This window comes from Ictidomys tridecemlineatus, unplaced genomic scaffold, assembly GCF_052094955.1.
Source record: "Ictidomys tridecemlineatus isolate mIctTri1 unplaced genomic scaffold, mIctTri1.hap1 Scaffold_222, whole genome shotgun sequence".
Classification (NCBI taxonomy): Eukaryota; Metazoa; Chordata; class Mammalia; order Rodentia; family Sciuridae; genus Ictidomys; species Ictidomys tridecemlineatus.
In genome coordinates this window covers 341,802-354,945 of record NW_027521915.1, presented here as the reverse complement: position 1 = coordinate 354,945, position 13,144 = coordinate 341,802, and the positions used below count along the sequence as shown (strand labels likewise).

Genomic DNA, 13,144 nt, shown 5'->3' with positions numbered 1-13,144 from the left:
ATTCATTGCCTATTAAATGCCAACTGTTGTATTAGTTGTCAAAGAAGCAAAGATGAAATGGGCCGTACCCACAGAGTCAGTCTACCAGGCAGGACGGACGGATAAACAAGAAATCACAGAGCACCTCTCTCTCTGACATGTATATTCTTTCTCTCCCTCCCTTTTTCTCTCTCTCTCTTTCTCATTGTTTCTCTCAGTTTTCTTTTCATCTCCTCTCTCTTTTCTCCTACCTACTTCCAAAAATTTATTGAGTTCTTCCCAGATGTCAAATACTTTTCTATTTAGTGGGAGATACACAGAGAGCCAAATAGATGGTCTCCACTCAATGGGTTTTAAACAAATAACTGTGTATCACCAGATGGTAAGAAGTGCTCCCAAGTTCGGAACCGCAAAATAAGACGGGGGATGAGCGGTGATCAGAGGTGGCAATGTGGTGGCATGTGAACCGTGGGATTTCCGTTTGTCATATAGATCTGGGAGGTAGACAATATTATTACTAACATCATCCCTATGTTATAGAGGTGGAGATGGAGAATCCTAGAGGTTAAGAAACTCACCATGTGTAAAAGGCTCTGCTGGTCTAGTTCTTGCTACTCCAGGTTCTGATGTGGGTGAGGCTGGGGTCACATGCCTTGAGAATTAGGTCACTTCCTATTCCTCAGCTAATCTGGCTGCCTAGACCCATTGGACTCCCATTTTGACTCTCATTTTGTCAAAAATCACCTCAGCTAGAAGAACACTTGAATCTTAATGCTGAGAGGAACCTCAGATCCCTTCATCCAATGTGTTCACTTTTTAAAAAGTGAGAAAACAGCTCAAATAGTGTAGAACCAGATTCCTAAACTGGAGAGCAGAGTGGTGACCCCCCCCACCTCTGCTTCGGTTGTTGTAGTATATCCCAATGGTAGTTTTGCCATTGTATTTTTGGGCAGGCCATTTTTACTGTTTAACCTAGTCCATTTCCCAGTGATTCCTGGCCCCAGAGCCTGGGGAGAGCTGGGTTAGTTGGGCTTTGAGGAAAATGGGAACCAGAGCTATTCTTTTTCCACCAATTAATTTCTAATTTCCCATCAATTAATTTCTGTATCAGCTCCAGAAACCAGAGAAGAGGAAACAGATTGTAGAAAGGGTCTTAGAGAGGCTCATGTCTATTAAAAAGTAATTAAAAATACAAGCCAGCACTGTGTTGTTTATTTTGAAGCACTAGTGCTAAATAATACTCATGGTGGTGATGATGGTAATGATGGTTATGTGAGTGATGATGGTGATAGTCATGATGATGATGATGATGGAAATGGTCGTGATGGTGATGGTGGTGGTGATGAAGATTATGAAAACAGCAGTAATAGTAATGATGGTGATAGTGATGGTGGCATTAATGGTGATGGTGGTGGAAATGGTGATGATGGTGACAATGAAGATGATAATAATGGTGATGGTGATGGTGATGATGGTGGTAGTGATTAAGATAATGATGGAAATGGTAGTGATGGTGATGATGGTGTTGGTGATGAAGATTATGATGTCAATGGTGTTGATGTTGATGGTGGTGATGATGGTGGTGATGAAGAAGATGATGGTGGTGGTAGTAAAGATTATGGAAACAGTAGTGATGGTAATGATGGTGATAATGTGGTGGCAATGATGGTGATGGTGGTGGTAATGGTGATGATGGTGATTATGAAGATGGTAATGATGGTAATGGTGATGATGATGGTGGTGATGAAGATTATGGAAATGGTAGTGATGGTAATGATGGCGATAGTGATGGTAGCAATGATGGTGATGGTGATAATGAAGATGATAATAATGGTGATGGTGATGGTGATGATGGTGGTAATGATTAAGATGATGATGGAAATGGTAGTGATGGTGATGATGGTGTTGGTGATGAAGATTATGATGTCAATGGTGTTGATGGTGATGGTGGTGATGATGGTGGTGATGAAGAAGATGATAGTGGTGGTGGTGAAGATTATAGAAACAGTAATGATGGTAATAATGGCGATAGTGATGGTGGCAATGATGGTGATGGTAATGGTGATGATGGTGATTATGAAGAAATAATGATGGTGATGATGGCAATGGTGGTGATGGAGGTGGTGATGATGGTGGTAATGGCAGTGGTGAAGATAATTGTGAAGATGGTGATGATGGCGATGGAGATCATGTTGGTGCTGATGGTGACTGTGCTGACCAATGTGAATGTGGGGACAAATGGGATGCTGCTGCTGATGGTGAAGATAGAAAAAGTAGAGATGATGCAGAAATAGTATAACACAAATTTCCAATTACTCCAGGTGATCAGATAAGATGACAAAAGAGGAAAACCCACAGACCTAATCTTAGCCTATCATTTTAACCTCTTTTCCTCCCTAAACCTGTGACACTTCGCAGCTATCGAAAAGATCTAATTTTGGTTTCATGTATTCATCTCTTTTCTTTCTGTCCCCCTCTAATATTTGCCAAATTTAGCTTATTTGACGGCACTCATTGAATACTTAAAGACGGACTATGTACTAGGAACAACATGGGGCTCTGGAGATGTAGCTGTGCCCAGGAGAGAACCATTCCTCTTCTTGTGGTGCTTGCCCCTTGCTGGGTGGGCAGTGGGATCCTAAATCATCCTCATCACACCTGTTTCACAGCCTGTGCTCATTTTCCAGAGTGCTTTGGTACCTACCACCTTACTGGAAAACTGAATGTTGAAACTGAATTAGACTTTCCTGTCTACTTTCTTCGCCACTGGTTTTTGTTGCTGCTGGAACAGCAGTTTCCCCATCCACAGCCACCTTGTAGACAGAAGTGTGTTTCAAGGGGGATAAAGCCAAGCATGGTGTCAGGAATTCAAGCAATCCCTTTGTGGTGGGAAAATAAATGAAGGTCAAAGGGAGTTAGAGTTCCTATCCTAGAAGTCACACAAGGGGTATCCAAAGAGTCTGAAGTCAACCGTTGGTAAGTTGGGCTTAGGTTCTACATGAAATCAAAGCTGCATAACTTGCCTTCACCTTTGGTCTTAGCAAGTTTTTATTTGGAATTTATTAAGAAATATGGCTGATATTCCAGGGAAATTGGAGGGAATGAGCCATGTATGGCCTCTTGCAGAGTGCAGTGACGAAGTCCTACTCTCTAGCTGACAGAGGGTAAACTTGAATCCCTGGCACAAGGTAGAACTTCCAGTTGTCAGGGAAAACAGACTCCCCCATGCCAACATTGGGGCTATGCTTGTAATTACTGGTTAGGATAAGTCTTGATATATTACCAGCCAGTTCTTCTTTCCGAGTTTTCTTACCCTGGGTGTGTGGGGGGGTTATGTTTGCATTTTCTTCTCTTATGTGGTATTTTGATCATTTGCTCTTGTGGTGATGGACTGACTCGTTTCTGGCAAATGTCCCTTGATGCAGAGCCTTTTGAATATGTGCTCAGGAACCAGTCCTTGGGACCCGTGTTAAACAAGGCAGCCTCTGTGGAGTGCATCAGCCCTGTCTCACCCAGAGCCCCCGATGCAAAGATGCTGGAGGAACTGAATGCCAAGCCTTGGTACCAAGGAGAGATGAGTAGGAAGGAGGCGGAGGGGCTGCTGGAGAAAGACGGAGACTTCCTGGTCAGAAAGAGCACTACCAACCCAGGCTCCTTCGTGCTCACGGGCATGCACCACCGCCAGGCCAAGCATCTGTTGCTCATGGACCCTGAAGGCATGGTAAGGCACGGGACAGGGCCTTCTCATGAGCTCACACCTATCTTTAACCAACTCTACTCTCTGGGACACCACATGGGGCAACCCCTGCATTCTGTCCCCTATCCACATGTGCGTGCCATGGGACAGAGGCAGAGAGCAGGTGTCGATGGTCAGGGCCCCAGGCAAGTCATAAAAGTTGGGAAAACTTTCATGGCCTGTGATGAAAGTTTTGACTTTCCTATACTTTCAGGTAAATAAATACAGGAACTTTGGCCTACTATGCAGAGACTTTAAAAATGTTGGGTTCCTGACTCATATCATATTCCAAAGTACCTTCAGTTGGAATTAAAGTCTAAAAGTGAAAGGTGGAACTAAATCTGTAAAAAGGACATTTTTCTTCTTAATACATTCATAACAGACAAGGAAGCACAGGCTTCTGGTATTTTAATATTTATCTCAAAAATTCCTGAAAGTTGAGTCACTGAGATTTTATCTGTAGGCTGCAAAAGTGCTGAACAGTAAGCAAGATCCCCACCAATTAGTCTCTAGTTTTTTCCTCTGTGAGAGGTGATGCCCAGTGAGGCTGAGTTTGACCATTTCTGGCTGTGCAGTTGTGTCTGGATAATTGTGTGGGTTTGGCTGAATTGACCATCTTCCAATCAATAAGTAGATTGGACTTCACCCTAGGTATACTCCAAATAATTGCACTAAATGCAACTGAATTAACTGCTGAGTAAATTCCAGAATTGTTGTTTAAAACCTCTTATGCAGTGAAAACAAAAAGCAAGGTAGAATTATTTAAGTGACCGACAGGTAAGAGCTAAACTTTAGTCTTCATCTGGACTTGAACATATCCTCTGTGTGTAGGTGGGTGCAGGTGGGCGGGGGGGGGTCACTTGAGGGGCCCTATACCTCAGCTCTCAGCATTCTTGAAACATCTGTTTGCATAATTCCTCTTTCTCTTCCACCAAGACCACCACCTCCCAGGCATGGAACATAATAAATGTCACCATTTCCTTCTGGGTCTGTTTTTTCTGTAGTAATTTTTTATATAGATGTCATCTATAAAAATATATATTTTGTGTTCATGTCTTTTAGAAATTTATAAACATGATGTTCCACAGATCTTCTTTCATTTCCTTCCTTCCTCTCAAGTTCTTGAGTTGCATCAATGGTGCTTTCTGTGCATTGGATCATCACTTTGGGGGACTGCCTGGGGACCTTCAGAGGCACATTTGGAGTCCCTCTAAATTCTCTGGAGAAGGTGGTATAAGCTGCTACAGACCCTCATGCGTGTTTCTCTCTATCCCAGGGATAGTGTCTCTGGGTCATATGCCAGGGGTGGAAGTTTGGGTCACAGGAAATACATATTTAATTTCACCAGGGTTTGCATTTGCTTCCAGATGAGCTGGGCTACTGAGGTGCACCCCTGGTAGGGGGGACCCTACATCCTCAGTCTTCCTAGATCGAATCTGTCTAGTTTTGCTAATTGGTAGGAGTAAGGAGTAAAGTCCTAGTTCATGGCCAGATGTGCAATTCTTTGATTGCATATCATTAGCCAAGAACAACAGGTCTGTCTCCTCTAAGTGCTATGCTCTTGTTCCCATACTTTTCTTTTGACTTTCTTTTTGAGTTTTTCAGCAGTAGAATTTCCATGTGCCGCCTCCTCCTCTTCTTCTTCTTCTCCTTCCTTCTTCTTCTTTGCTTATTTGATCATTTTGCCTGTGAGGTTCTTCATCAAATAGAAGTCTTTCTTTGGAATGCTGAATCCACCAAATTTTACCCTTGGGATTAATATTTTTGAGTTTTAAATTTTTACTCACCCACAAATCACAAAGGCACTGTGTTCTATATTTTCTTTTTCTATTTCTCTTCTTCTAGCCTTATAGTTTTGTTGTTCACAATTAGGTTTAATTTCAATGGGAAATACTTTTGAATACGATATGAGATAGGAAACCCTAAATTTTTAAGTCTTCATTATAGTAAGTCCATTTTTTTTTTTGCTTGCCATTTACCAAATTATTCATTGTCTCTCCGCCATACCAAAGTTCCTTCTCCTTCTATAACGTACTGAGTTCTTGACATCCTGGGTCTATTTCTGGATTCTTCATTCTATCGACCTGACTGTTTATTCCTGTGTAAGAACTGTGCTCTTTTCATTGTTAGGACTTGGCAGCTGTCTTAATATCTGCTGGTGTGAGTCCTTCTATTGACTTTCCTTTATCAGAATGGTCCAAGCATGCTCTCAAACATTCATTCATCTTTATTTTGTTTGTAAAATCAGTCACCCAAAATACATGCTGGGATCTTGATAGGACTTATGCTACATGTATAGATTATTTTGGCAAAGAACAGCCAGTTTTCCATACTAGATCATCACCCCATGATGTGAAGAACCACTTACTCAGACTTTTAAGATATTCTTTGAGAGAGTTTTAAAAGTCTATCTAGAAAGTTCTTGTGTTCCCTTTGTTTGTTTTTTTTGTTTGTTTGTTTGTTTGTTTTTTGGTACCAGGGATTGAGCCCGGGGCTGCTTAATCACTGAGCCACATCCCACTCCTCTTTATTTCTATATTTTATTTAGAGACAGGATCTCGCTGTGTTGCTTTGGGCCTCACTAACTTATGGAGGCTGGCTTTGAACTTGTGATCCTCCTTCCTCAAGCTGCTGGGATTACAAGTGTGTACCACTGCACTCGGCTTGTTAGGTTATTTCTGAAGTGTCTAGTTTTAGTCCCTGTTGTAAGTAGTATGTTATTTTTAGTTACATTTTCTTAACAATGACTGCTGTAGGAAGAGGAATGTGGAGGGTTCTTGTGCCTAGAGATTTTGCTGATTCTGGCAGGCTCCCTGGCACTCAGTCTTTGCAGATACTGGGAGTCTTGTCTCTTGCTTTCCAGGGCCCATCCTGGCCCCTGATCTACCACCCTGACTAGGTACAGCCATGAACATTAATCAGGAGGGGGCACCCTTGCCTGACCCCACCTGCAAGGAAATGTTTTGCAGTTTTCTACCCTTAGGGATGTTTGCCGTAGCCCTTTAGTGATCTGTTCTTCCCAACCTAAAGGAATTCATTCATTCATTCATTCATTTAACAAATGTGTGCACGGAATAACTACCAACTCCAGGCATCAACTTTTGGCACCTGGTCTGTATCTGTGAACCAATTTAAATAGAAAAATCTCGGCTTTGGTGGAACTCATACATATTATTTACCTAATAACTCTTATCATATGAAGGTATTGAACTTCATCCAATACTTCTTCAGCATCTTTTGAGATAATAGGGTGATGTTTTTCTTAAATCCATCCATCTAAGAATGCCACAGGGAGGTCTTTCTGATGTTGCATCTTATCCTAAACCTGCCTTCCCTGTTGGATTTGGATACCTCATATTTTCTTTAGGATTTTTTGAAGACTCTGATGTGACGTCCCTCTCAACTGTCTTTACTGCTTTGGCGCCTGTGTGTGTTCATCTGGTTTGGGTGTCAAGATCACGTGGCCACACTTGCTTCCTAGAGCGGGCCAGACTTTCTCCAAATCAGAGGTGGCTTATCAGGAGACTCTTCCCTGATGGATTTACTTCCCTGTGTGCTTCCTGTTTCTTTGTTCTGATTTGTTTGGGCTTTAATGCACTTATGTCAAGCAAGCATTGGTACCCATTTATTAATTTGCTTACTATTTGCCTCTCTGCTTCCTCTAGCCTCTGATCTTGATCAAGGTAGTGGCTTTGTTTATTGTCCACCCCCAGCAACTGGAATGGTCCCTGGCACACAGTAGGTGTTCAATAATCATTTGATAAATGCTTAATCAACTTGGGCTTTTCATGGTTAGTAGTTGAGAATCCAGGGAGTTACAGTGATATATGTGTACAGGGGCATGAGGGTCACACCTTACTACAGATGTAGATTTACAAGCAAGATTTTTCTAACTAGAACCAGCCCAGGGTTCTTTCTACCTGCTTAGGTCATCTAATAATTTCGTTGTGGTTAACTAAAGAAAATAGGAGAGAAAATACTCAAGCAATTCTATGAGAATCTACATACTTCACTTGAAAATCTAGGTTATTAAAAAACACAAATGTGAAAATCCAGCTAAATATGTTATTATATAGAACAAAGATGATTACGTTTTTCCGTTCAGTCTTTAAATGGCCGAAGAATAACTTAGAGAGAGAGATATGCACGACTAATAATGTATTTATCATAAATTCACAAACCAGTTTCAAGATGATGTAGAAAATGAGGAAATGGAATTGGAGTAACATGGTTAAGCCAGGTGTCCACAGAAGCCATGACTCAAAGTATTCATGTATTTTAATTTTGGAGGAGAAACGTGTGGCACCACTGAGAACATTGGTTAAGTCAAACCTACTAATGGCCTTTCTTTGGGGGAGCTTTTATCTGGGTCTGATTATCGAGTTAAATTGATCCTATGGAGGATAGTGTTAGATGAAAAGGAAATGGAAATGAAAGACTTAATTAAAAATGTAGCATCGCTTCCTTGCTGTGAAGACACCAAAATAGACGCTGAGCACATTCTCTTCAATATTTATTCATCTGATTTTCATGGTAATTGGCCGGTCCCTGACTATAAAGGAGGGAACTTGGCAGAACGGATTACTCAGAGACGCAAGGCTGCAAAGCAGTTCTGCATCTAAATTTACTCCAGTGTCGACCAACCCAGAGCCTCCCCTGTGTGCCGAGGTCACTGGGAACCTGGGCAAGGAGGCCAGCGGTGGCAGCTTCTGAGTGTCCCTGGTGAGGTGTTGAAACTACTGACCCTGAAATAGCAGGTGGGACGTGCGGTGACTGGAGTCCATCAAAATTGGATGAGATGCAGTTGGAAATGCCCCCCCATACACACCTTTTAAAAAATTTCAACATCTTCTGAATCACAGAGTCAGCCTGGGTGTCTAAAACTCTCCTCTGAGTCACTCACCATTGATTCATTTCTTAGAACAGCACAGTAGGGCAGCCACCCTGCTCCCATTTGGATGTGCTGCGGCCACACAGGTGGCTGGGCCTGATCCACATGGCCTCAGGTTCTTGCACATGTAAGAGGGCACACGGGGGCTTTTAGATCACAAAACAGCAGCCACAGTCCAACACTCCCACATTTACTAGATTTTTCTTTTATCCTGAGAGTGATTTAAAAAACAGGATTCTTTAGATTAGCCTCCAAAATCACAGATAGCAAAGGCACCCCACCCAAATGGGACAGTGTCGACACGAAAAGCAAAGGAAGGGCCGGGGTTGTGGCTCAGTAGTAGAGCGCTTGCCTAGCATGTGCACAGCCCTGGGTTCGATCCTCGGCACCACGTAAAAATAAATAAACAAAATAAAGGTATTGTGTACAACTAAAAAATAGATATTAAAAAAAAGGCAAAGGAAGCAGTCAACAGAATGAAGACACAACCCAACAATGGGTGAGAAAACCTGCAAACTCTTCATAATAATACCCAGATTACATAAAGAACTCAACTCAGTAGGAAACAAGTCCAATTACAAATTAGACAAAAGACCTAAATAGACATTTCTCAGAAAAAAAAAAAGACTCACAAATGGCCAACAGGTGTGTAAACAAATGCTAAAAATCACTCAGTATCAGGGAAATGCAAAGCAAAACCACAGTGAAATATCATCTCACCCCAGTTAGAATGGCCATTATCAAAAAGACCCCTCCCCCACACAAGTAAAATAACAGATTCTGGGGGCCAGGGTTGTAGCTCCATGGTAGAGCGCTTGCCTAGCACATGTGAATCCTGGGTTCAATCCTCAGCAGTGCATAAAAATGAATGAATAAAATACAGGTATGGTGTCCATCTACGACTAAGACAAATACCATGTGATCTCACTCGTGCGGAATCCAAGTAAACTGATCTCGTAGAAGAGAGTAAAATCGTGGTGACCAGAGGCTGGGAAGAGGAAGGGGAGGGAGAAAGGGGAAAGTTTGGCTAATAGGAACAAAGTCACAGTTAACCGGGAGGGATAAATTCTGGTTCTACTGCACAGCAGGGTGACTAGCTAACAGTAATGCATTGTATATTTCAAATATTTGAAAAAAGGATTCCAAATGCTTTTCCATAAGGAAATGATACATGAGAGGTGATAGACATGCTAATTTTCTTGATCTGATCATTATACAATGTGTACATGGATCAAAATATCACATTGTACCCCATAAATTGGTACAATGATTATATGTCACATTTGTTTTTTCTTTTTGGTATCAGGGATTGAACCCAAGGGGGACCTTAACCACTAAGCCATATCCCCAGTCCTTTTTATGTTTTATTTTGAGAAAGGGCCTCACTAAGTTGCTGAGACTGGCTTTGAACTAGTGATCCTCCTGCCTCAGCCTCCCAAACTGCTGGGATTACAGATGTGCACCACCATGCCCAGTGATATATCACTTTTTAAAAAGTCCCCTACCCCCTCCACTTAATACCTTGCTGTTTTGAAGTTCCCCTTGTTTCAGGCAGACTAGGCTGTGCTGCAGGAAAAAGCAAAATCTGAATTCTCAGAAGCTTCACCCAACACAGCTTCAGCCCTGACTTACACCAAGTCCTCTGTGTGCTATGTGGCTGCTCACACACCTCTGTGTGTTACCTGGCCTTGCTGGGGAGGTGGCACGTGTCAACCCTCCTCCCCACCCATTAACCCCAACCTGGACAGGTGGATGCAGAATTCAGGAAGGAACATGGAGTGTTTGCCCTTCAAAATGACCTCAGCAATATACCTTTTACATTTTTATCAACGTGACACCAAAAACACACCCAAATAAGATGTAGCAGGAAAGCACTTAATGAAAAGCTCTACAGCCGGACCCTGCCCTCCTCACTCTGCCCCCATTTCAGAGAGAAAACAAGGTCAGCAGTTTCTCTGAAAGTTCACTTGACAGGGACCCTGCCCCGTCCCAAAGGAGTGTGCTTACCTGTTATATGTCCTTATTTCTAACTTAATATTACGTTCCTTGAATTATTATATCCGTTGATGTAACCATTTAAGGTGTCATTTCTTTATGTTGCAAAGGGACCACCTAAATTTACGTCACTTCTATTTCTTTCCCTTTTTGACAAGTTTTAGTCTGTCAGGTAGTTGTTTTGGGCCTTTAAACACGTGGATCCTTCCTCTCTCTCTTTCTCTCTCTGTCCTTTAGTCCTGGGCAATGGTCTCTCAGGACTTCCTCCTCTATCCAGGGGGCCTGGCGGTCCTGCTGGACCTTGGGATTCTCCTGGATCTCACCCCCTTGGCTCTGTGGAATATTTTCTGAGAGTATAGGACAAAAGTGTTTTTTTTTGTTTTGTTTTTTCCTTTGGAATCATTGGAGAGCCACTTGGCCCAATCTTTGGTCAACCTTGGGTGCCCACAAAGACATTGTCCTTCACGGCTGCAGAGCAGCCCTCGAAACCCAGACATCCACGTGGATGTAGCCCTACCACCTGATGCTCTGGAGCCCACTCCTGCTTCCCCAGTGGTTCCCAGGATGGTCCTTTATTCCAGAAGGTTCTGTTCAGAATCTGGCACGTGGGGCTCTTCTCAGTCTGCGCTCTTTGGTGGCCCCCTTGCTGCTGGTTTGGGTCAGGAGTGTCCCCTAGAGGCCCCAGTGCTGAAGGCCTGCCCCCCAGCCACTGGTGCTGTTGGAGGTGGGGCCCTCAGGAGGTGGGGCCTCGTGGGAGGAAGTGAGGTCACAGGGATGGGCCCTGGCAGGGGCTGCTGCGCACTGGTCCCTTCCTGAGGTCATTGCTCCCTGGCCACCAAATGAGGGGAGCAGCTTTGTTCCCTCACTGTGGTGTGCTCCCTCACCACAGGCCCCAAGGCCACCAGGGTCACGTGGCCATGGACTGGACCCTCTGCCACCGCGATCCAAGATAAACCTTTCCTCCTTTTAAGAGGATAATTTCAGATATTTTATTGAGGAAACGAAAAGCTGGCCAGCACGCTCACTCTGGTTCAGGGGATGCCCCCTGCTGCTTGCTCACAGAAATGAGGCCTCTGGGGCCTCTCGTTAGTTGGCAGTGACAGATGGTGCTCATTCTGGACACTCAGGGAGGCGTCTGCCAGGCTGCCCACTGGGGACTCACTCCTCTCCCTCTGTCCCAAGACCTGCTCTAGTTCCTAACTGAGCCTTTGGCTCCATCCACTGGTTATTTTGTGAGTGTGGGTCTTGGTTTCCAGTTTTCCTTGGTGGCTCTAATCTGAGGCTTCTTCAAGCTGGCTTCTGTCCTGGTCACTGTTTGAGCACCTCTTTCTTTCTAGAACAAAAGGACACAGGGGGCCCATCCTTCTCTGCACTCAGCCTTTCCTCCCAAATGCTCCTGCTCCTTCAGGAGGGCACTGGCTATTAGAGATAAGGATTGGGCACTAGGAGTGCTTATTGGGGACTGTGATGGCCCTCTTCCCTTCAGCAGGACAAAGTTCCTGAGATAATCAACTCAAAGGAGCAGAGGCCCATGGCTCAGGGCTCAGTCCGCAGTCCCTTGGCCCTCTTGCCTTTGGGCCTGGGATGAGGCAGACACCATGGTGGGAGTGGGTGGTAGAGGACATGGCTCACCCAGTGTGGCCTGGAAACGAGAGGAAGGCCCCCCCATGTCCCCTTCCAGGGCGCCCTCCCAGTGACTTAAGGTCTCTCCTCTAAGCCCCTCCTCCTAAAGCTTCCATATCTCCCAACAGCACCACGGGCTGAGGGCCGGGTCTTCCACACATGGGCCTGCGGGAGACATCAGACCAGAGAAGGGTGTGGCTGGCCCTGGTCTCCTGATGGACAGAGTTAGGGCGCGTACACTTGCACACACATGTGCGTGGACATACATGCAACACTCTCACACAGACACACATGCACCCAGGTACACACTCATATACATACCCCCCACCTTACCCCCACACCTCACACATATACCTACTCCATCTTCCACACACAGTTTGCATTAATTTATTTCTATGTCACTTTCAGCAAGTCTTCCAATTTCAATTCCATATCACAGGGTTCATTATGGTTCCTTTTCCACATTTATAACTCCCATCCCCAGCAGTGAGCTACCTGATCCCATCACCCCTGATAGCTTGACTTTTTTTTTTGTCTAGGCCCCTATATGGAAGCCCTCTCCTGTCTTGCCTGCCGCCCCTCCTCAGGGAGACCCTTGCTCCTGTCCCACTGTCCCCTATCCATGCTCTAACACCCCACACCCGTCCCCCTCTCACCTAGATGTCCCCTTCCGTCTTGGGACTCTGACATCCCACGTTGGCTGCGTAGCCTTCTCCTGGGCAAAGACGCCTTCCCCTCCCTCCTCTTGGCCTCGGATACTCTGTGCTGGTCCTCCCTACCCTGGGCACCCGCTCTTCCTATGGTCTGAACCCAATGTGGGTCTGAGTGGCTACCTCCACTCTCCAGAGCATGGATATCCTGCTTCCCTTTAGGACTGATTATTTGAGAAAGAAAAATAGTAGAAAGGAAGACAAAGGAGG

At 44.4% G+C, this 13,144-nt stretch overlaps 1 protein-coding gene across 1 annotated transcript in view; it reads left to right on the top strand.

The window, feature by feature from the left end:
* Positions 1-13,144, top strand: part of LOC101975466 (SHC-transforming protein 3) — an 84,410-nt gene that overhangs the window by 49,061 nt on the left and 22,205 nt on the right. The window contains 1 exon segment of the mRNA XM_078036164.1: positions 3,405-3,700. Within this exon segment, the coding sequence (XP_077892290.1) occupies positions 3,405-3,700 (296 nt within the window).